General features: G+C 41.1%; 1 protein-coding gene across 2 annotated transcripts; it reads left to right on the top strand.

The window, feature by feature from the left end:
- Positions 1-716: 716 nt before the first annotated feature.
- Positions 717-24,278, top strand: rubcn (rubicon autophagy regulator). Of its 2 annotated transcripts, XM_034530224.1 has the most exons (21): positions 717-955; positions 3,996-4,149; positions 4,761-4,844; positions 5,880-6,039; positions 6,288-6,394; positions 6,700-6,925; positions 7,733-8,158; positions 9,837-9,932; positions 10,410-10,525; positions 10,735-10,930; positions 11,491-11,598; positions 12,550-12,624; positions 14,685-14,745; positions 14,995-15,127; positions 15,212-15,357; positions 15,571-15,635; positions 15,962-16,200; positions 18,258-18,319; positions 18,425-18,578; positions 18,747-18,840; positions 21,654-24,278. In XM_034530224.1, exons 1-21 carry the CDS (start codon positions 918-920, stop codon positions 21,788-21,790), a joined length of 2,877 nt encoding a protein of 958 aa, XP_034386115.1. In that variant the 5' UTR covers positions 717-917; the 3' UTR covers positions 21,791-24,278. The 2 variants fall into 2 exon arrangements, with proteins under 2 accessions (XP_034386115.1, XP_034386116.1); XM_034530225.1 differs by lacking the exon at positions 12,550-12,624 and having other exon boundaries at positions 21,654-22,867.
- The last annotated feature ends 341 nt before the right edge of the window (positions 24,279-24,619 follow it).

The raw sequence follows: 24,619 nt of genomic DNA, 5'->3' as shown, positions 1-24,619 counted from the left end.
AAATGTCATTACTTAATCACATCATATTATATATTAGTTTGGTATACAGTGTTTACATATACTAGATGTGCTGACTCTGCTGCTTTTGTCTTTAATTTATTGTGTATATTTTCTTTTCCAAAATTTATATTCCTTTTTTAAAACTTTTATAGGCAACAACTCTTATTATTATGTTTACTTTCCCTATTTATCTGCAGTTATGTCTGTCTGAATTTCCCCCTCTTCACATCAGTAAATGTTCATCGTATTTTAGGTGTTGTTGTTGATGTTATACCCCCTCTCTCCTAAATTAAAGACATATTTTAAGACTTTGGGATCTCTTCTAATGTTTTGCTGGACAACAAGAGTTTATAATGACTGGCATTGTTATATATATACAGTCGGGGATCAGAAGGGAACGAGAGAAGGAATGTAATCAATGAATCATTATTATACTGTAAATACGAGTTCAAACAGGGGGCAGCAGTCATAAGTACGATGGCATTTACGGACAGCAGGTGGCGGTGTAATTCCATTGAGCAGTCATGTGTCTCTTTTTCTTTTAACAGCCACTTCAGAGCGCTTCATCCTTTATGTTTACATGTCGCAGCTGTTAACCCGTTGGCACACTGCCACAACAACGGGAGGAAAATGAGCTACGGTCTTATTCCGGAGCAAAAGCATGGCTATCATATACACAGTGGGCGGGGCGGAGGACTTCCCCGCCCAGTCGCTGATGACAGCTGGTCATGCGGCCTTCACTGTTTTGATTCACAGCTCGGACAGGCGGGGTACAGCGATGGCGGAGGACTGGAAGTCCGTGTAATTGCTCCAAGCTACGGTATCTACCGCGGTAACGGCTGTTGTACGGAAGAAGATATTGGAGTCATCGGGGAAAGCTGGCGGCTTTTTACGGTACTCGATTCCTTCCGGATGACATGGAGATATCGGCGGAGGGAGAGGCGGAAGAGCGCCGGTGAGTGACAACATGGGATGGTTACTCTGCTAGCTGTGCCAAGAGTGACCGTGGTCGTATAAATAAATATTCTAGAAACTCTATCACCGAGAACCAGGTAGCTAACGTTAATTCACCAATGTCGGCCAGTTGAACAGAGACTCACCTGAACGGAACCGCTGTTACCAAGTTGGACAGCTCAGTAGTTGGCTAAAGATATGCTAGCCTGACATGTCAGTGTTGGACAACTAATGTTAGGTTAGAAGCGAACCACAGGAGCTACCTGCGAGGCTTGTCTACACGTCTAAGACCAACTGATTGACTTATTACTGAAAGTTGGGCTGCGTTTGAGACATTTGTTTGCGCATGTTAGCTAACCGCTACAACCTGTTGTTAACAGTGTTAGCTAGCTGTCGCCGTGCTACGTTGTGGTTGAAGCTAGCTGTCAAATTAAGTTTGTGGGAAGCTAATGATAGTCGTAGATATATAATATATTAACACACTGTTAATGGAAATTAAATATATTGTGTGTAAAATGTTGCTAACGCTCCCTGCTTGTTTCTTTTACACATGCACAGTTTACAGGTTCGCGTTCCTTGACAGCACGATTAATTGAAGAGTTAGCGTTAGCTAGTTTAACAGGAAATGCTGCACAAGTTCGCTAAAAGGACTTTTTAGTCTAACAAATGCACATTAATGCTTTCTGATATCAATATTGTGAGTACACACACACGCGCACACACGCACACGCTCTCTCTCTCGCTCTCTCTGTCTCTGTCTCTGTCTCTCTCTCTCTCTCTCTCTCTCTCTACACAATGCTTTACAGTATGTGGAGAATGTTCTCTAACTTTCAGCCTTCCTCGCTCTATGTTACGTGATGTTATTTGATTAGTTGGCTCGGTGGCAGAACTCGTGATGCTGCTGCTGCTCTTGCTGTGTTCATAAATGTGCTATTCATTGGTTTTTATAGCCTTTACTTTCAACAGTTTCTGCAACCAGCTCTCTGCCTGATGAGGAAGATGATGATGTTTGTGAGGTTTTTCTTTTTTAAAGAAAGTGAAAAAGATGATCCTCAATTGAGTCCGGCTGCGGTGCCTAAATTAATCTTGCACAAAACAGAGGGGTCTTTTTTTGTCCTTGATTCAATTTTTGACCTAAATTTGAATAGATATAATTTTGATGTGATCACTGAAGTTTGTTGGCTTATTCTTATATCTTATAATGCATTAAAGTATCCACCACTTACTAAAGTATAGTGTAACATTTAAGTAGAAGATTAAACGTTAAACGAACCGATACTCAAAGAACGCCCTCAAGTGTTGCTGTCTTCTGACAGCAGATTTATTTGTCCTGTTGCTGCAGTTATGTTCTCAATAGCATTCAGTTAGACTGCTGACTAAAGGGGGAAAAGAGGATGTCCTGGACATGAGCCAGTGCTTTATCGCTCTTACTGAATGTGACCTGATATGATGTTTTCTATCCAACACTTTTAGAGCAACAGCTTTCCATTGCTGTGTCCTAGATAAAGTGACTCCATACAGTGGTATGAAAAAGTTTGGGCACCCCTGATCATTTTCAAGATTTTCCTTTATGTATCATTGGTTGTTCGGAACAGCAATTTCAATTAAATATATCATATAGCAGACAAACACAGTGAAATTAAGTTTATAGGATTTACAGAAAGTGTGCAATAATTACTTAAACAAAAGTAGGCAGGTGCATAAATTTGGGCACCCTTGTTGTTTTATTTATTTGAATACCTTTAGCACTAATTATTGGAACACCAAATTTGTTTGGTAAGCTCATTGACCCTTGACCTACATACACAGGTGAAGCCAATCATGAGAGTGTATTTAAGGTGGCCAGTTGCCAGTTCTCCTCTTTGCATCTTCTCTGAAGACTGGCAACATGGGAGCCTCAAAACAACTGTCAAATGACCTGAAAACAAAGATTGTTCAACATCATGGTTTAGGGGAAGGATACAAAAAGCTAGCTCAGCGATTTCAGCTGTCAGTTTCCACTGTGAGGAACATAGTGAGGAAATGGAAGACCACAGGCATAGTTCTAGTTAAGGCCTGTAGTGGCAGGCCAAGAACAATCTCAGATAAGCAGAGGCGAAGGATGGTGAGAACAGTCAAACTCAACCCACAGACCAGCTCCAAAGACCTACAACATGATCTTGCTGCAGATGGTGTCACTGTGCATCGTTCAACTATTCAGCGCACTTTGCACAAGGAGATGCTGTATGGGAGAGTAATGCGGCAGAAGCCTTTTCTGCGCCCATGCCACAAAAAGAGTCGCTTGAGGTATGCTAAAGCACATTTGGACAAGCCAGCTTCATTTTGGAATAAGGTGCTGTGGACTGATGAAACTAAAATTGAGTTATTTGGACATAACAAGGGGCGGTATGCATGGCGGAAGAAGAACACAACACTTGCTACCCACAGTTAAATGTGGTGGTGGTTCCATCATGCTGTGGGGCTGTGTGGCCAGTGCAGGTACTGGCAATCTTGTTAAAGTTGAAGGTCGCATGGATTCCAGTCAGTATCAGTAGATTCTTGCGAACAATGTTCAAGAATCAGTGACAAAGTTGAAGTTGCGCCGGGGCTGGATACTTCAACAAGACAACGACCCTAAACACCGCTCAAATTCTACCAAAGCATTCATGCAGAGGAACAAGTACAACGTTCTGGAATGGACATCTCAGGCCCCAGACCTGAATATCATTGAAATTCTGTGGTCTGTTTTAAAGCGGGCTGTCCATGCTCGAAAACCATCAAACCGGACTGAACTGGAGATGTTTTGTAAAGAAGATTGGTCAAAAATACCTTCAACCAGAATCCAGACCCTCATTGGAAGCTATAGGAAGCGTTTAGAGGCTGTTATTTCTGCAAAAGGAGGATCTACTAAATATTGATGTAATTTTTCTGTTGGGGTATAAGTCAGTGACAATTTAAGCCACAACACTGCTCACACCAGCACTTCTTTACCTCCTTCCTCATTCCTAAACTTCCTTCTTCACCCTGTCTCACTCCTTCCTGCTGCCCTATTTATCTTACAGTAAGGAGCAATGGAAGCTACTGTCCAGCCTGAAGACCACGGTGGAGGGTCTTGTGTCCACCAACAATCCCAACGTGTGGTCACGTTATGGCGGCTTGCAACGGCTGCACAAGGACATGAACAACATCCTGAGCCATGGGCTAAAGAATGAGCAGGTCAGAACTCAGGAGGTCTGACTGATGCCACTCCCCCCTTTTGTATTTTTTTGTTGTGAACAGATTACTTTATGTGTGACTTCCAGCCAGCTCTGACAGATTAACTCTGAAATTTAGCTTTGGCCTGAAAATCTGCAATAAAGGCTAGTGTTTGAACATGGAGGAGCAATTGATTGTGTGATCCATGAGCCCACAATACTACACCATCAGACAACAAACTGCAGTACCAGTTTGCTTAATGTTCCACATTACCCGTGGTACACCTGTGATATCACATTCTTCTTATGTGGGAGTCTGATTGCAGATGTTAAGACAAATGCCACTGACAACCAAGCTGCAGAAGTAATTTAAATGTATATGTAAGCCTTCTAGTTTCTCACTTACCCGCAAGCAGGAATGGATGTCTTAGGTTCTACCGCATGCTTTACCAATGTAAAGGTACGCTTTCTTACATTTTTGCAAGTATTTACATTATTATTACCTGTCCATATCAGTTTACTTCCTCTCTACATGGGAGAATGATTCACTATCGGAAAGACTCCCTCCATAATGGCTTCTTGTGTTTATCAAAGCTGGTTTCATAACTGGGTCATGATGATTTTCTGTTGCAGGTGTACTACAAGCAGAGAGACTATTGGCCGTTTGTGTGGTGTGTTCGCTACATCAGCCCTCACCTCGCCTCGCACGTTGAACAGGTATGAATCCTCCCAGCAACATGTAGGCTGGTATGTATATGGAGACTGTGGACTTTGCAGTACAGTTTTCATTTTGTTCCCAGAAAGATTTGGTAATGTGAAAATATGGAATGTGGCACTCCCCACTTAACACAGTTCCTGTTAACTGAATAACTAATTGTCACTGTTTAGCAATCTGTATCATCAATTATGGCTGTACTGATAAGAAATTACTCTTGAGGAGGAGAGTGTGAGCATGGGAAATTGTAATTAAAACTATATAATAAGTATTGTAGGATCACTAGTGTTGCACATGAACATAAAGAGAAAATAAATCAATGACAAAACTTGCTAACCTGACTGAGTCGATAATTTATTTTAACACTGTTACCACACAGGCTTCTACCCTGTTTTTTATCTGTTTGATCTATCTCACAATCACGAGTCCCCTTGTTGCTTGGTTTGTTTCAAAAGCTAAAAAAGATGTTGTAATTTTTGAGAACTTTTCATTCTTATTATCACACATCAAAGGATGTGCCTATGCATTTAATTCACTGTTATCAATTTTGTTTGTTTGCTCCACCAGCCACTGTGGCAGGAAACTAACCCTCATTGAGCTGTTAGTTGTATAGCTTTTGTACAGTGACAATAGGTGGTGAATTTGAGAGCCAGCCTGCCAAGTTTTTAGTTTCATGGAAAGCCTTCAGCAGAGTCTGTTTTGTGTTGTGGAGAACAGTCCCCTCTGTCAAGTGTGGCACAGTAAATAGATGCAGTATCATACTAACTGGGCTGTAAACAAACAACAGTATGTTTGGTGTAAATAGTACAAGACTTGCAACAAGATCCCGATGATACTGGTTGTCATGCTGTTAAATCAACAAACAGCTTGGACAGAAAAATAACAAATGAGAAGATAAACAATGAAAAATGCGTTGCTTAAACTCAGTAAAATAGTGATTGTCGTGTCACATTGTTGTTTGCACGATTTACCATATATCGCTCCCCTCACAATATGCTCCTGTTTCTCCTCTCCTCTCCTCCCCTCCCCATCCACAGTTCAGTCATCTGGAGCCGGTACTGAGCAGCGGGATGCAGAGGGCTGGTGAGAGCTACAAGGCTGAGCGCTGGCTCCTTCACAGCTTACAGGTTCACTTGCTGTCGGCTCAGCTACGACCTCTGCTCCGGCATCTGGGGCATACACGAAAATACTATAATGGTGAGTTATAATGGTCACGAGGTCCAGTTTAATACAGACGACATTGATGTGAAGTGTAAACTAAAGTATGAAGCTAATTAACACATTTTTGTTGGACTTCCTGTTCTTCTGTATGACTTTCTCTATTTTCTTTCCCTTTTCCCTTTCTGTTTTCACTTCATTAATAAATGATCTCTGTCATTATCTTATCTCCTTCGCTCTCTCGGTTTCTTTCTCCTTATCTCGGTCTGTCTGTCTCTGCCTTCCAGATGATGCCTTTCTTCTGAGCGAGCCCCATGTGACCGCCATGTTCCAGTGTCTGGAAGCTGTGGAGCAGAATAACCCCAAACTGCTGGCCCAAGTAGATACTTTCGGGGTGGGTCTTGTGAAATTACCTCAATAAAATCAGTTTACTTTGATGCATTTATCTATTTTTATTTTGTTGTTAAGCTTTTGTTCATTATCGGGGGGTGGGCGGTATTTCTACGGTTGTCTCGGTTCACATTGTGTTATGTCACGGTTTTCATGCATTATGTTTTATCACATCATGTCATTATGCAAGAAACTTATTTTGGACTCAGCCATACAAATCAGCTTCCTGTTTGTATGGCCAGTCAAAAACTTTCAGGAGGACATTTCGGACAAGGCCTTACCTTCTTCTATTTTCTTTTCACCCCATAGCTCTCCCCTCTGAAGGGCCCACCATGTATGGGCCTTTTAAAGAGCCAGAGCCTGTGTGTGTTGCCTGGGGTTGGAGGTGTTTGGAGGAACGCTGACTCGGCTCCCAGAGGAGAATCTCTAAATCGCAGACTCACCACCTCCAACTGCTCCCTCAGAGAAGCCGTGGCCACCAGCCACAACTCTGGGAACACTACGGGAGACGGATCCCAAAACAGCAACAGCACAAGTGAGCAAATGGTGACCGGTGGAGTTGTTTTTAAAGGGGTTTGTGGATTTGTTCATGTTATGCTTTTAATGTGTAATTTCCTCTGATTGAGCTGAATGCTTAAAGATGCACACTGACTGTTTTCATCAGGCTCAAATAAGAATGCTGTAGTAATAACTTAATCTGTCTGAGTTTCACTTGTCTTGTATCTTTGTCTGTTTATTGCTTTTACAAAAAGGTCAATGTAAGGCATTTCAGAATCATCCTTTTTTGATGCATTGAAAACAAGGATAGTTAGGAAGCAGTAGTACTTGCTAGGATGTTCACTGAAGTGGGAAATGTGTATTTCTGACGAGAGATTAATGGAGCCATTTTGGGTCATGGGAGTTAAAATATGGAACTCTTTTGTTTTGCCACATTTGGGTTTGTGATCGATTTTGGGGACATACATTTTTAGGCAGATCTCAGCAAAGGGTGTTGTGTTTGACGAGACTTATTGCTTTGGTTTTTGGATTTTCGTCATTGAATATTGAGTAAAGCAAATTAAAAAAAAAAAAATTCTGCAGTCAATATATACAGGATAAGTGGGGGTGGGATTGGGGAATGGGACTATCAATGCAGTACAGTTTGTATGTAAATAGGACTGCCACACAGAGGCCTGATTGTTTGTGGTCAGTTTAAAAAAAATGTCTTTGAACAGCCTCAAACTCCTACTACTTTAATGAATTAATAAAACCAATCTGTAAGCTTGTGAAAGGGAAGAAACAGATGCAGGCCTGTGGCTTAGTGTCTCGATCCATCTCACATTATCCACCTGTTCTGTTGCAGACACTACCTCTCCAGCCAGCAGCCTGGGAGCTCCCTGGGTGTGTGTGTCTAGGCGGGGGGAGAGTGAGCGGGGCGTGACACCCCCTCCTGGCTCCGCCTTGGTCCCATGTATCTCGCTCACAGAGTCCCCCACGTCCACCTCCCTTCAGCCTGAGGCTGGGGACTCTGGTGAGGGCGACTATGACGACGGTCCAGAGTACCTGGCTATTGGTAACCTGGGTCAACGCAGCCGCTGTGACTCCCTAAGCTCCAACCACAGCAGTGAGCAGGGCATCACCCAGGACCAGTCCCTGCAACGGAGTTCCATAGCTCCGCCTCCACCCAGAAGCTCATCTTTCTCAGAGGGCCAGAGGGAGCTGGGCCGGGGGCCCAGAGGACACACTCGTTCGTTTTCTGACACAGGGTTCAATCAGAAACTCAGGAACGGTAAGACAACTTAACTTGTGTAGGTCATGTGACACTAGCTTCAAATGGCTACCTTCCGTCTGTTTGTGTGTTAGTTATGTTGTATTGAATTAGAAATGTTGAATTGAAATAAAACATGTATAAAGTAGTGTTGCAGGAAATGCAGCTCCCTCTCGTCTTTCCCCCTACTGACGCCATGTCCGTGTAAATGTGCTATGCAAAGAATCCAAGATGTTGATGGTGCTATTTTAGCCTTGGCTCAAACTACACATTCCACTTAAATAAGAAACATTTTATTTAGATTTTTTTTATAAATGGGCCTAAATTACATTAGGCCTGTTCTTCCTAACACTGTTTGAAATATTTGAAACTGATATTTTTTTTCTTAAATGCCAGTCAGTTGATCTGTCTGTGTGTGCGTACGTGTGTGTGTTGGTGTCAGTAATAAAAAGTAATACATTAATGGGAAAACAAGTCAAAAAGACATCAGCACTGAACATCATCCATCCCGAGATCACCTTCTACAACCCTGGTATAAAGCGAGGTTTCAGTTTCCTGCAGGTGATGGAAAGACGTCTGATTAACAATTCCTTATTTTTCTTTATGTTTGCATAACATGAATGTGAGATTCAGATGGGGGTATACCTACATACTATATTTGCTGTATTTCTAGCTCTGTAAGATGTGGTGAGGCCACATGTTTTCTCAGAAGGTGCACACTTCCTGTCTGAGGGTTTCCTAATTAACATCTCTTTTCTCGTTGCTCACTGTTTCCCCTTCTTGGCTTGAGGTAACTTTCTCTCCTTCTGCTCTATTTCTCTTTCTTTTACTGTTTGTGCGAAGGAGGGGGCCACCGAAAAATCACCATAATAATAGAAGATCCGGTAGCAGGTTGGCAGTGCAGTTCCACTGTGCTCCATCACTATACCCCTCTTTTCTTTTCTTTTTACTTTGCATGCTGATAAACTCTTTCCGTCCCTCTCATTTCAAGTCTTGCCTTCAGCTCCTAACATGTGCTTTTTATCTTTGATGTCTTTTTTTCTTTTCTTAATGGTTTTGGATCGTTACTCAGGTCAAATTGATGTGATGAGGCCATGAATGACCCCTTCCATTGTTGTGTTCATGCCCGTGCACGCATTTGTCATAACCGATTAGTGTTGTTAAAAGTATCATTTTTTTTATATATATATATATATATATATATATATATATATATATATATATATATATATATATATATATATATATTGCCAATTAGAATGTTCTCCGATTAGTGTTGTTAAAAGTATCATTTTTTATATATATATATATATATATATATATATATATATATATATATTGCCAATTAGAATGTTCTCTCTATAATGTAACAAAGTGTAAATCTCAAAGCAGGTGTTTACTTGTATGTGTATACATCATGTTTCACTCAGATTTCTGAATCTGTACATTCCTAATTCAAGTCATTACATTGACAAAGGTCAGCAGTCATGTCTTTGTTTCTGCATGCAGAAAAGTGAACCATCTGCATAGATTTGACTGATTGTTTGACAGAAAAACAATGATAAAATCAGCTTTTAACCTGCTTTGTGTATAAATGGTGACTCATGTTCCCATCAATCTCAAATAATTCTGCCTTTTTATATTAGTCACTCTGTCATTTGGTTGAAAAAAGGCACTTAACATGGACTATTTGTCTCAGAATCAGCAGGGGACGACTGCTGCATCAAGAACTACAGCCCTTTCTCACCTCAGTGTAAAGATGCCAGCTCTCCCAGTTCCCTCTACATGGAGTCTCGTGAGTTTTCTGCTTTTACACTTATGTTGCAGCTTAAAAATTAGTGCAATAGTAAAAAGGGCTTTGCTCTTATTCTGTGATTGTTGGATTTTATTTAAGGAATATTTGAGCCAGAGAAAGTCCACAGCAAAGTTAAATACGGAAGGAAGTTAAACAGGAAAGCTGACATGACATGTTCCTGAATGTGAATATAGCAAGTGAGTCAGCTGGTCCATAGCTGTGACACTCTGGACCTGAGCAGGAAGGTCATAGAAAGGGTGCGTGTGTGTGTGCGTATACGTGTTATTGGGATTTTATGGATTATATAATGACATACTCTGACAGCATGCAGTTGGCTTTTGGCAAGCTTAAGCTGTAACAGAGTACATTACCAATCCAACAGAAACACACACTTACGTGCAGGTAACACAATGTTTATTTACTGTTTCTGTTTGTCTATTGATGTATTTTCTGTGTACATGGTTTTTGTCTCTTCAGATGGATCCCAGTACAACAGTGTTCCCGATGGGATGTTCAGGAAGCCGTCAGAGGGCCAGAGCCTCATCAGCTACCTGTCAGAGCAGGACTTTGGCAGCTGTGCTGACCTTGAGAAGGTCAGGGTCCATGTTAACACATGACTAATGCAATAAGTTAATCACTAATTAGTCAAACTCTGATTATATACACTTTTTGTTCAAATTAAGGCAGTTCAAAGTGCTTTGTTAAAATTCTGCCAAATGTGTGATGAATAAATTATGGTTTAGAAGAGTGCAGTGTTGAAAGTCTTGTCTCTGATGGATTCGTAATTCTCTTTGTTCTGCAGGAAAATGCTCATTTTAGCATTTCAGAGTCCCTTATTGCTGCCATCGAGCTGATGAAGTACAACATGCGGCGTCAGGAGGAGGGCGAGGAGGAGGTAGACAGCGACTGTGAGATTCAGCAGCTCAAACAGAAGATCCGTCTGCGCAGGCAGCAGATCCGACGCAGCCGCCTGCCGCCATGCGCAGACCCCCAGCACAGTAAGGCAACACGAGTAGTGAGGAGCTGTTTCACAGTGTTGCAGTCTTTTTTTTGTATAACATTTTTTATTGACTAAGAAATGATCAGTTGTTTATCTACCATGTTATGGTCTTTTGAAAAGGCTGTTTATTTGCATCTTTGTACATTTTACAAATATACTTTTTAATAAGGAATAATCACTTCCTCTAGCGGAAGTAGCTGTCGAGGAAGAGCTACTTCCTCAAATTGATTAGTCAAATGAATGTTTTAACTATGTCTAAACAAATTACTTTCATTGAGGATTTCCTTACCAACTACAACAATAAATTACTACCACTTTATCAACAAACTACCTCCCAACTTAAGTTAATATTAATACAATGAGATTTGTTTCATATTTCCAGACATTTCTCTTCATCTGTGCTCAGTGATGTTCTTGCAAAAGCATGCAAGTTTACATGACAACTTATTATTGCTGGGATTATGACAACATTGTGACCTATTTTAACAATTTGAGTCTGATCTACTGAACAAAAGGGAGAAACGTGTCTCACTCACTTGTCTCCTTCCTCTCCTGCAGTTTTCCACTCCACTGACAGCGGAGGCTCCAGGAGGAGCTCTCAGGACTCCTGCCAGGGCCTGTCTGACTCCGGCTCAGCTGAGGAGGTGGAGGAGTGCGAACTACGAGGTAGAGAGAGGGAACGGGGGAACACCAGGAAAGATGTGGGAAAGTCTTTTTTATATATATAATTTTTCTTTAGTGTCACTTTCGCTAATCAGTGTGAACACACTTCTTCCATTCAGGCATATGATGCCCATTTTGTCAGTTCAGCTGGCATCTTTTTACTGGATGATGAACAAGCTTCAGTGATACGATGCAGTTAAGAGTAATAACACATTTTTATTGTGACCAAAATATTGACAATATAATCTAATTTTAAGAAGTATTGAAAATGTAAAGCATGTTTAAATGCGTTCTAAGACTGAAGAAATAATTTGGCTGCATGGATGATTTGGTTTCTGTTCGAGTCATAATTCATAACCTAATCACACTTGCTTCATGTTGCTAACCAAGCATGTCACGTTTTACCATAAACATGGATGTCTCGAGTACAAAAGTCACAGAATGGGAGTTTTCTTCGTGTTACTATGCACATTAGTCATCTGTTAAATAGTCATGATCATTTGTAGGGTGCGTTTGGTCTGGAAGAGCTTCCAGTATATTCCAGTCAGTGTTCACGACACTTCAACATTTCCCTCTTGAGTAAATTGATTAGATTTAAATCGCCGTTTTGTGTGACAAATAGTAACCGCAAGAAACTAATCGCTAACTTTTGGAAACATCAGAACACGTATTGCTTTGATGCGGTTAACAGGGGCTGTGGGATTTCATATGTGCATGTACTTCCTGTATTGTCTGACTGGTTGTGTACAACTGCATCTCTCAGTACTGTGGTTTGAGCAGACAAAGTCTGCTGAATGGTGGAGCTGTGTTACGGCATGACTTCCACGTACGCTGTATCAGTGCAGTGTGCTGGCTGTATGTTTGCCTGCGACACTGACATGCAGCTCTGTTGAGTGAAAAACATGTTTGTGCTTGTGGTGACGGTTGTGCTGAGTGTTAGTTTCTGTCTCTTAGATGGCTGTGAGGGTCAGTCCCTGCTGGCGGTGTCTCAGAACGGCCTCTCCCTGTCACTCGCCTCCCTCTTCTCAGGTATCTGCAGGCTGGACTGTTGGGCGAGGCTCAACAGCTACAATACAGACAGTTTACTGTTGGGGGGAAAGCTGATGGCTCCACTCCAACTTAGAATTCAATCCTTCCTGTTAAACTCGAGGGCACTTCAACTATAATCATTTACAGTTTAAAGCTTATCTTTTGGTCTTTGTTTGACCATACTGATTGATTCTGTTAGAATAATTCAATGAACACAACTTTCAATACGTTAAAGACACTTTAGGTATTAATCTCAAAAGTACCCAAACTGTTTGTTTTGTTCCAGTACCAAACTGTTTTTGCAAAAGCATTATGATTATAGAATATTTGTTTACAAACTTTTAATGTTCGGTTGGCTATGAACAAAAGGAGTGTTCAGTTGCTCTATTTGTCTGATTCTGAAAGTTGAAAGTAAACAATTTTACTCAGGCAGGGTAACCCCTGAAATTAATGTATTTTTCTTTGGCTATCCAACATCCTACAAAAAATAATATTTCTAAGCAGGGCAAGTTTTTAATTTGGAGTTGAGCCACCGGCCTCCTCACCTCAGCTTGATGGTGCGCTTGGCTGTTTGTGTTTGGTGCTTGTTGTTCAGTGCTTTGGTGGACAAATGTGCCTGTTAACAGTGCAGGGAGGCTCATGGGAGGAGACGGGGCGTTAACAAGTGACATTCTTTGGCGTCTGTACCTATAGGGATTATATCCATCACATTATTCATGATCTCTATCACATTCACATCCTGACACCATGTTATATTTTATTGTTTTTATCAATATTTTTAAAGTTTGAAGTCAGCCCAATATTTATTGCTTCTTTTTTTGAAGACTCATAAGTGCTACATTTTTCTGTTTGTATTAGACTGTTGAAGTGAAATTAACATTGAATGCTTCTATTAATCCAAATAATGTCAATAATGTATACTTAATTGCATCCCTTAACCAACATATTTTACACTTAATACGTCCAAAATCCTTAAACCTAATCAAAATCCATGCGTGTGATTGTATTTGAGTAAATTATCATTGGTAGCCATAACAGAAAATACGCCGTCTTTTTATGTGTCCTATGAAACATCTTAAGTGTAGTTAATAGAAAACCATACATTTCCATGAAAACAAGCTCTACCTGTTTGTCATAACCACATTATTAACAATTTGTCAAAAAAATGTTCATGTGTGTAAACATCCTCTGAAAGCACTAGCGGTGTCACAATATTGACTTTGAGAAAATTGGTCAGAATTATATTAATATTTGATTTAGTGAGCACTCTTCATGCCTTAAACCAAAGCTGGACCACAGTTAAATGTTCTCTAAAACAAAAGAAGAAACAAATTAATTGTCATCACATTGTAAGTGAGTGATGAAATATTCCTCTTAATCTCCCACACGGAAGTCAATTCTACCTGTCCTCTGGGCACAACATCACTAAAAGTCACTCACTGTCTGCTCATGTGTGCTTTTTGCCACTAGCTCCTGATTGAAAGCATGCTGTGCTTGTAGTATCACTGCAGTATTCAAACTGTAAACACTATATTTAATGGATCTCTTGAATCCTGCAGAAAAAGCTCAGTCAAACCAAGGATTTAGTTGAATACACTCTTGTGATAGAAAGAAGCCATGCAGGCACTTTCTTGTTCTTCCAAGCCCGTACTGCTTAATGTCTTTGCTTCCGTGTTGTTTGTGGGTCGTTGCAACACTACTCTACCTTTTGAATCTCTTCGGCTTTCCTGCGTGCTACCTGCTAAATTACCTTTTTTCAAACATGCTTGAATTTAAACGGAGATGTGATGTTTTTAGGGACTTTTACATTCAGCGTCTTATTTTTGTGTATTGGTGCATTAGATCTCTCTTAAATAATTTATCTTCAGTAGCAAGCTGTGCCATGGTGAGAAATTAACACCATCCAACTGCTGGTACATTTAGCTTTTCCCCCCCAGGCAAATGTTGCCATCATCTGACTGTTATTTCCAATTCTAATCTTAAAAAACGTGTGTAACTCTTTAGCTAGTCCCAAGTGGTCAAATTTCTTTTATTTAACTGTTTGTCTTATTGTCTTCCAGATGCAGACATTAAGCGCAGCGTAAGCTCCAGTGGCAGGTCTCTTCTCAGCTCCGAGTCAATGTAATTTACACACTTCCTATTTCCCTTCTTTCTCTTGATAATGCAGAATAATAATTTTTCAAAGTCCTAATTATTAAACACTGTTGAAGCTAATTTAATTAATCACAGGAAAACACTTACAAATTGGTAATCAGAACCTTTAGTTGGGATTTTATGTTATGTCTGTGGAATAGTGACAAACTTAAAAAACGGTGTATTCAAAGTTTTAGATTTTAGAAATATATTCTGTCCATCTTTGTGTATTTTCAGCTCTCCGTCCTTCCTCCACTCTAACTCGGCTGAGTCGGTAGCCATGGGTTTACTCAGGCAATTTGAGGGCATGCAGCTTCCTGCAGCCTCTGAGCTCGACTGGCTGGTCCCAGAACACGACGCTCCACAGAAGGTACAACGCCTTGCTTTTATTTATATTGTACATAAAATAGCACTAATAACTATAATTAAAATACTTTGCTCTCTCTTCTCCTAGCTGCTGCCCATCCCTGACTCTCTGCCGATCTCACCTGATGATGGTGAACACGCAGACATATACAAGCTGAGGATTCGGGTTCGAGGTAACCTGGAGTGGGCGCCGCCCCGACCACAGATCATCTTCAACATTCATTCCACCCCAAAGTGAGTACACACCAGGGTTTACCTGTCCGTATCAATTATTTTGTTCCTTTTGTATTTTGTTGTTCATTCATTTCTGTTTTAATCTGCCATTCATTTGTTGTTGTCATCCTTGTAATGACACACACCTCTGGCCGTTTCTATATCGACCTCTTTCTTTTCTCTTTGTCCTACAGAATTGATATTATTTACACTTTCTTTTTTTCCCCCTGTCAGGAGGAAGATAGATGTGGCTAAACAGAACTACCGCTGCGCTGGCTGTGGTACCCGGATCGACCCAGGTATGACCAGCAAACCTAAATACTTTATTTATATTATGCTTTAACATGCATTTGGATATGTTTATATTAAACAAACAGTATCATAACACTTAATATCTATTTACAGAGCTTCAGTTCTTTTAAAAAAAAATGTAATCTCACGAGGAAAACTTTAACACTTGTTTTCTAACGTGTTCAGATGGCTTACAACTTGATATTTGGACAGTTCCCTTTTATATATTTATATATAAATAAATAAATAAATACTACGTAGAGATACTTTAACTTTATGTTCTCATATTCTTACCTCTACCTGCTTGTGTCTCTGCTGTCTGTCCACGCTTCAGATTATATCAAGCGACTGCGTTACTGTGAATACCTCGGCCGTTACTTCTGCCAGTGCTGCCATGAGAACGCCCAGGCGGTGGTACCTGCCCGAGTGCTGAGGAAGTGGGACTTCAGCAAGTACTATGTCAGCAACTTTGCCCGGGACCTGCTGAGCAAGATTGCCGGAGACCCGCTATTCAACCCCAATGACATCAACAGTGGCCTGTACAAGAAGATCAAAGCTCTGGAGGCAGTCAGGGTGAGCACAGAAGCAGCGTGATGGAATTTAGGCATTCAGCAAACTGTCTTTTGTGTTTTTTTATTTTTCCCCAGTAAACTAGTAGGAATCAACCATAATAACCAGTTTCAGCTGAATTTTCACTGTGGACCAAAATGTGTTGTTCATTGATCATGAAGTATCCCAATTGTAGACACTTATGTCCTCGACCTCAAACGGTAAATCGGTGATAGTGAGAAGTAAAATCCTTTTTTGTATGATTAGGTAGGACTGGCCTAAAAGAGCAAGAATACACATTAAAACCTATTCATGGAGAGATGGAATGGCACGGAATTGTTTATTAAGGTGTCAATGTAGCTTATACCTCCTGGAAACTAGAGAGAAATGGGACACTGGCAGGTACACTGATTATTTTTTTGCGATCAAATGTTTTTATTTAGCATAATCACACAGGATGGCAGAACACCAAGACATGGTGCCCTTTCAAATTACAAACAATATGCTGAGACAAAAGGAGTCTCTCAGAACCATAAAACAGAGAGGAAAGATGGGGGGACGGACATAAATATACACACAACACAAGAGACAGACAGACAAACAAATAACATTGACAGGGACCAAACGCATGTGCAAATAGAAGTAAGGGGCTATAGCACACATCTACAGCATATTTTTCAGCAATGTTGACCCAAGTGTCCAAAGTCTTTTCTGATTCTCCATTCATGCAAGCTGTTGAGATCTCCATATATATAACATCCAAGAAGGAAAGCGTCCATGTTCGAATAGATAAGTCATGAGGTGGTTTTCAACGGGTTGCAATCATTCTCTTAGCAGCTGTAAGTCCAGCAAATGCAGCACGCATTTTAATTTTAGAGAGCTGAAAGTCTGACAGATCATTTAGAATCAAAACACAGAGTGACAGGCACAGTAACATTAATCAAGAGAGATAACTTGGATGCAATATTGTTCCCAAACTGACAAACAGGGGAGCAATCCCAGAACATGTGAAGATATGTACCTTGAGTGTTTAGTGGGCAGAAAGTGCATAAAGGGCTGGTAATTACTGTCATGTGATGCATTTTCACAGGGGTGAGATATGTCCTATGAATGAAATTTGCTGATGGTCTGGATTGCATGATACTTCTGAGATGCTAGACCATACATCATGCCAGTCAAAATCAGTGACCAGGTCTGGGCAATCACGTTCCCAGACCCTCTCAATAGGAAGGCTGAGGCGGCCAGGTGTCACCAAAAACTGATAGAGCTTTAGATACCATACCGCTGGTTTTTGCCTGTATTGTAAATAATTTCTGGATAGGATGGATGGGCAAAGATCTCTGCCAGGGGACACCTTATGCCTTGCGTGCTGATCTTAATTGAAGGTAAAAGAAAAACGAGGAACGTGGTAGACTGAATGCATTTTGTAAGTCAGCAAAAGATAACAAGCCAGTCTCGTTAAAAATGTCTTTCAGATAATGAACCCCCCTCTGTTCCCAATGCGGAGCTGTTATAGGCCTCCCACCAATCAGTAGTGCTTTATTGTTGAATAGTGGAGAAAGTGTATGCCAATTGCATGGTATATGGCAATATGTTTCAACCAATCTCCAGGTTTTGATAAGATGAGAGACAATGGGGACAAGGTGCAGCTGGCACTGTTTGTTAGAGATATTGGCAAAAAGAACGTCATGAAGTGACCATGGTTCTGTCATAGCACTTTCTAAAGCACGCCAGCACACTGAGGTATCTGTGTCAAACCATGTAAGAAGAGGCCTTAAGACAAAGGACCAAAAATAAAGTTTAAAGTTGGGAACTGAAAGACCACCATTCTTCTTTCTCCTCTGTAGAGTAGACTTTTTAAGTCGTGTCCGCTTGCCTTTCCAAATAAATTTCGATACTGCTGCCTCTAATTTATGCCAGTAGCTGGTACACTGATTATTAAACACTTTGACAGCACAGATGCTGTTATTGTAAACTGAACCTGGCCTTCGGGTTCCTTCCCAATGTATTAAACTGCATGGCTCCGTGTTCCTGTTAGTGTATGTTTAATTAACAACATGATGCGTTTTGTTTTCGTTTAGGTTTTGAGAGTGCAGCTGTTTCACATGAAAAATCTCTTCAAGACCTGTCGCTTTGCAAAAGAGTAAGTACATGTTCTTTAGTTTAACGATGATTTTTAAAACAACGTTATTCTCCCTGCAAAGACGGACATCATCATTATCACTGTGTGTGTATGTGTGTCCCTCAGGGTGCTGGACCAGTTCGACAGCCTGCCAGGTCACCTGACCGAGGACCTTCATCTCTTTTCCCTCAGCGACCTCACTGCTGTGCGTAACGGGGAACTGGCTCCCCGGATGAAAGTGCTCCTAAAACTTGGTACCCTGCACGCAGCTGGCTGTGTGGTAAGATCACCACGTGACTTCTCTTTTTATGGGGAGAGTTAATCCAGTTGATTTGTCAAAAAACAAAGTGAAATAATAGTTTTAAGAGCTGTTCTAACAAATAACACGAGATTCCCAACTTAATCAAATGTCTGCTCTTTCTGTCCCGGTTGCTTCGATCTACCTCAGCTGTGTCAGGCCAAGGGCTTTGTGTGCGAGTTTTGCAGCAACGACAAAGACATCATCTTCCCCTTCCAGCTGAACAAGTGCCAGCGCTGCGAAGGTGAGCCCTCTCTCCTGGCGGCAGGCCTGGGCGGCTCAGTAGCCCCCTCCCACCGCCTCTTCATTCCACTTACCTGGAGAGACTGGAAGATCTCCAAACCTCGTAGGCTGGCAAGGGCCCTCTCCAAAGACAGGAGAGAGGGGGAGGGAGGGGAGGGAGGCTTAGAGCGAGGTGTGGATCAAGGTGTTAAGAGTAGAATGCAAGAGGAAAGGGGTGACACAGTAGAAGAGAGACAGGAAGCTTTGGCTCCTGTAAAATTGGTAAAAGCTTCCTCCAGGAATAAAAGCAGCGAGGAAGAGCAGGAGACGGGAGGGACAGATTCAGAGAGGGAGGAAGAGATGAAGGGGGATGGAGGAGAAGAAGAGGGAGGACATGGGGAGGAATATAGCCAAGAGAGGGAAAAGAGTAAGGAAAGAGCAGATGGTCATGCAAGCAAGAAACAAGTCAATTCATTAAATGTTCTTCACATAAACAGACTAAAGAAGAACATCTCAAAAGAAGACAGAAGAGGCAGTGACAGCGAAACATGCAGCAGCATGGAAAGTCTAGAAGAAGTAGGGCAAGAGAAGAAAGGACGTTGGACGGTATCGGGGTTGGCCAGTCTTGCCAGGGGTTTCTCAAAAAGAGAGATAGAGGATGAACGGAAAACCGAAGTGAAAGAGGAAGAGTCTGAAAAAAGATTTTTGGAGAAAGAAGCAGGATCTGAGGAAGAAGGAAAAGGCAGCAGGGAGGGCGACGAGAATAGTGACATTTCAGACAGAGGCCAAATGGATGCAGCTGAAAGAGAAATATCTGGGGCAGAAAACAAGGAGAAATTTACACTAATGAAATTGTTAAAACCTCATCAGCTGTTTGCTGTTTTCTCCAGAGGGAGGAGCAAAGGAGAAGAGGATAGAAGTGGGGAGAGTGATGGAAAAAGCGAGATGGATTTTGAGGAGGAACGCCAACAAGAGACAGCAGTCGTGACCCAGACTGACTGGAGGGATAGGAAAACTCGGAAAGCTAGGAGAGACAGGAAGATTAGGAAAGGGACAGGAAAAGAGAGCAAGACTGCAAGTGGAGAAATTGAAGAGGTACATGATGCAGATTATTGTATTGAGAGAGATGGAGGACAAGAGTAAGAGTATATTACAGCAATAGAAAGCTAAGAGATATACCTTCTCCTTGAATGATAATAAGTTACAGTACATAAAAGGTTTAGCAGTTATTATTTGAGGAATCTGCTTGATAAAACAGTGGATTTTATTCGTCCAGATATTAATGACTGCTTGACTGAGGGCTTCAGGATGAACTCTTCTAATCATTTCAAGTAACCACTCGTTAGGTTTACAGAGTCCACTCTTCACATGTTTTTGGCAGCGTTTATTTTTCTTGTAGATCTGCACAACTACTTGACTTGTTTTGTTAAACCTGTTATATCTTGTTGTTTTTATCCTTCCAAGATGCAAAGTATAAAAACGTTGTGCGCTGCTCACTCGGTTCAGTGACTTCCTCCTGGCTGTAGCTTCATGTTTAGCAGACGGCTACGAGAGTGGAAGTGTTCTTCTCGTCTCACTCTCTATATAAAAAAGCGAATCCACATATTTCCCAAATGGCTTTCCAAAATGTCTGACTATTCCTTTAAGTACTAGTTATGAAAAGGATACAAGTATTTTAGTATAAGAATATGAAACTCTGATATGATCAGATATGTCTCTTCGCCACCTTTCCTCCGTTTTGGGCTTGGAATCGATTTATGCACTTTTTTTTCCTTCCGTTTCATCTGGCACTAAGTTCTTTGCACTACAGTGGTGTTGGTATTTCTTGGCTTTGGTTTGGATGTGGCAGCTATTTGGTGGTGGATGTCTTTGGCTTTGATCGCAGGGATGTTTGTGTGTAAAGCCGGATTCTGAATACTGATCCTGAAGCTGTCTTCAGTCAGGGAGCTCTGTACTGCTTCGGCCTTGGCCACAGGGATGGCAAATGATACCAAAGTGGTTTATCACTAAACATTTACAATTCAGTTTGGTCTGTTACATATTTCCCCCTAAGCCAGTGGAGGAGTTGTGTTTTCATCCTAGATAAACACTACATCCGCTGATTTCACTGATTAATTAGTCTTTCTGTGTGAAAACAGAAGATGTGGTATTTCTTCTCAATGGAGACTCTTCCACCAGGTTAGAGGAAACGCCGCCTGTTATTTGTATGTTTGCTGTCTCATTACATGTCTCCTGAATTAATTTGTAATTTATTCTTTTGGTTGCAATTATTTAAGCTTCGTCTTCATGTGAACATGGAATAAACGCCTTTTTTTTTATTAACAAGTTGAGTTGCCTGTCATTTTATTTTATCTTTCATTCCATTTTTTTTGCAAACAAAGAAACAAATCTGAATGTTGGTTGAATCATTGCAGTAATAATGATCTGTTGAGACATTGAAGAGTTTTAAAGCACTCTGGTGGCTTCTTTTGGAAGAATGTGATGTGTCTGAACAGGTGAAGGGTGTGGCATGAGTCCCCCAGGATTTCAGCAAGCTCGCATGCTTGTCTCCTCCTCCCTTCTGCCGCACTGCCTTTTACTTCTGCGTCTTTTATACTCCCCTCCTCACCCTGCCTCCAGAGAGTCTCATTGCGATTGGCTGTTCTGTTGATGCGTCACATCTCACTTTCAGCAAACTGGTCTAACTGGTTAACGCTTGTTGACACTGTACCATTGTTTGGTTTATTAGATGGAGCTGCTCTCTGTGAAACCTGTTCTCTACCTGTGTGAAGATGAAACATATGTGCTGTAAATGTGTTGAAGTGCAACATCTCTGACTCCTGTTTTCCTTCACAGAGTGCCATGCGTGTTACCATCGCAGCTGTTTCCGGACAGGCAAAGACTGTCCTCGATGTCAGCGGCTGGCAGAGCGGAGAGAGAGGATGGCACGCAAAAACATGGAGGAACAAGAAGACGAGGGCGGTGGGCCCTAGTGCCGGTAACAGAAGACACTCTGAGACAATGCGACCATGATTGTAGTGACAGACCGCCTCGCTTTCTGTTCCAGTCCTCTTCCACCCGGGTGACAATACAGCAAACTAATGTTCAATCTCAAGAGATTGCCAGATGTGCAGATTTTACGACAACAGTGCATCAGTTGTGTTTAGTATGGCTACTGTTGATTTTCATAGGCATTTAAGTGTAAACTTGTCCACTTTCACACATGCAGTTTACTCTGAGTAGTGGTTGTTTTTTGTGTCCGCGTAATTTATGAATAGGAGTCTTGAGTCAATTTTTCCATGAAAGTGTTGTGAATTGCTCAGGCTTTTTTTTTTTATAATCAGGAATTCTTTAAAAATACTCTAAAAACTATCTTGAGATTGGCTCATCCTAAATATTTAATTCAAATAAATACTTATTTATACACATTTCCTTAGACATAATATGTTTTAAATGACAAAACCTTCTGACATGTGACTTACAGAGACTTAAAGTCACATGTGTGAAAAGGACCTGAGATTCACTAAACGTTTTGGCACTTTTTTCCATTGTGGTACATCTAATTTATTTGGGATTTAACTAGATCAGAAAACTATTGTACCCAGGTTTGATATTCTTGTTTCCTTCAATTGCAGCTTTTTTGCAACGGCTTCAATTGTGGTAAATATATTGGCTACTGGCTTAGCTGACGTTTGTTTTTGTGACTTAAAATGGCAGGATCTATTTAAAAAACCCAAAAAATTCTCTTTAATGTTTTGACAGATTTTTCAGTGCAGACACTGTATTTGATCAATCTTGCCCTTTTTTATATTGAGATTTTTATTTTAGTTTGTAAATATTGAAGGTGTTTGACTAATCCTTTCTCCAATGCGCCTACTGTTCCCTTTTAAGCTCTTAACCATGCTTATGTGCCTCTGGGACCAATGAACTAAGACTGGATGAGCCTGTGGAGTTACATTGGAAAGTTGAGTTTATAGAAGGACTTGAATTAGACTTCAGTTAGTGTGTGTGTGTGTGTGTGTGTGTGTGTGTGTGTGTGTGTGTGTGTGTGTGTGTGTGTGTGTGTGTGTGTGTGTGTGTGTGTGTGTGTGTGTGTGTGTGTGTGTGTGTGTGTGTGTGTGTGTGTGTGTGTGTGTGTGTGTGTGTGTGTGTGTGTGTGTGTGTGTGTGTGTGTGTGTGTGTGTGTGTGTGTGTGTGTGTGTGTGTGTGTGTGTGTGTGTGTGTGTGTGTGTGTGTGTGTGTGTGTGTGTGTGTGTGTGTGTGTGTGTGTGTGTGTGTGTGTGTGTGTGTGTGTGTGTGTGTGTGTGTGTGTGTGTGTGTGTGTGTGTGTGTGTGTGTGTGTGTGTGTGTGTGTGTGTGTGTGTGTGTGTGTGTTGTGTGTGTGTGTGTGTGTGTGTGTGTGTGTGTGTGTGTGTGTGTGTGTGTGTGTGTGTGCGTGCTGTATATGCAATCATGCACAAAAGGTTTGCACCAGCCTAATCAGCACTTGTTTCTAACGTCGCAGGTTTTGGAATAATAGCGTTGAGTTAATTGCACTGATCCGTCTGTTGTTGTTGTTATTGTTGGAGGGGTTGGCACATCACTCTTTAGGTGATGTTCGTTTTAAGAATATGAACGTTGAATGCACTACATTATGAAGGGGTTCAGTCCATAATTACAGAGCCACAATTGAATAGATAAGTCATACTCTTAACATGCAGCAACATAATTATCAAAATGTATTAATCACCTCTTGGACTGAAATTCTTCATACTTAAAATATGTCAGTTCAAAAAAGTAGCTTGGGCCAGCAGCTGGTTAGCTTACCTTACCTTAAAGACTGGAAATGGAGGGATCCAGCTATAGCCTGGTTTCTAAAATGCTAAAGCTCAATAACTGACAGCAGTTGAACCAAACAACATGTTTTCTTTCTCAGATTTTTTTTGGAGTGATATCTAGAGGCAAGGGAGACAAGTATTCAAGTATTTCACAGGTAAAAAGCAGAAATTGTGTGAAGAAAATGTAAAGTTTTACTAGACAATGTGTCCTGCACTTGTACTCATCCTGACCCCTCAGACACATTTGGGACCCCTTAATTTTACAGCAATGTTATGTGAACCAACCTGTTAATGGATCTCCAGTCCATACCGTCCTCATCAGGCTTTGCTTTATGTGTACAATCAATCCCTCACGAGGTCATCGCACTCTCATGAGAACCCACTTAAAGCAAAACATGTGATATGTATGTCCATAAGCCCCCACAGATGAGTATTAAAGAGATAAACTGCGCCCATGTCTTCAGGCTCCTTTCGAAGGGAACACGTAAACCTCTTCAATGAAGTGGCCGCTCGACTCAGCAGATGGTTTATCTTTAAACTGTCTTTAACATGGAGGTGTTCAAAGTGCACTACAGATTAAAGTGTCTGTTATACAAAAATGTAATTGATTTGTGTTAATTTGTCTTTGTTCTGTAATTGACAATAAAAGACTGGCCAGACTGTTGATGAGGGTCATAGTTTGTGTGTTCACCTGCGCTCATGATCTCACAAAACCCGTTTTTGGGCAATGACTCAAGAATTCATATACTCATTATAAAGATTTCACTAAGATGTCAGATAGGATAAAATGGAAAAGTTGAGACATTTTGGACAGACATGTATTTAAAGGTCAGCATGACGTAAAAATACAAATGCCAGGAGGTAATTCAGCGGTCTAAAGAAATGTGTTGACCACAAAAAACAGAGTATTATAATACTAATAATATTATTAGTATTTGTGGCAGTGGGGTGTGGTTAGACTCAGCTGTAGAGTGGGTGGAGCGGGGGTGTGGCTCAGCTGGGGCT

This window comes from Cyclopterus lumpus, chromosome 4 (genome assembly GCF_009769545.1).
Source record: "Cyclopterus lumpus isolate fCycLum1 chromosome 4, fCycLum1.pri, whole genome shotgun sequence".
Lineage (NCBI taxonomy): Eukaryota > Metazoa > Chordata > Actinopteri > Perciformes > Cyclopteridae > Cyclopterus > Cyclopterus lumpus.
This window is presented reverse-complemented; position numbering and strand designations above follow the sequence as displayed.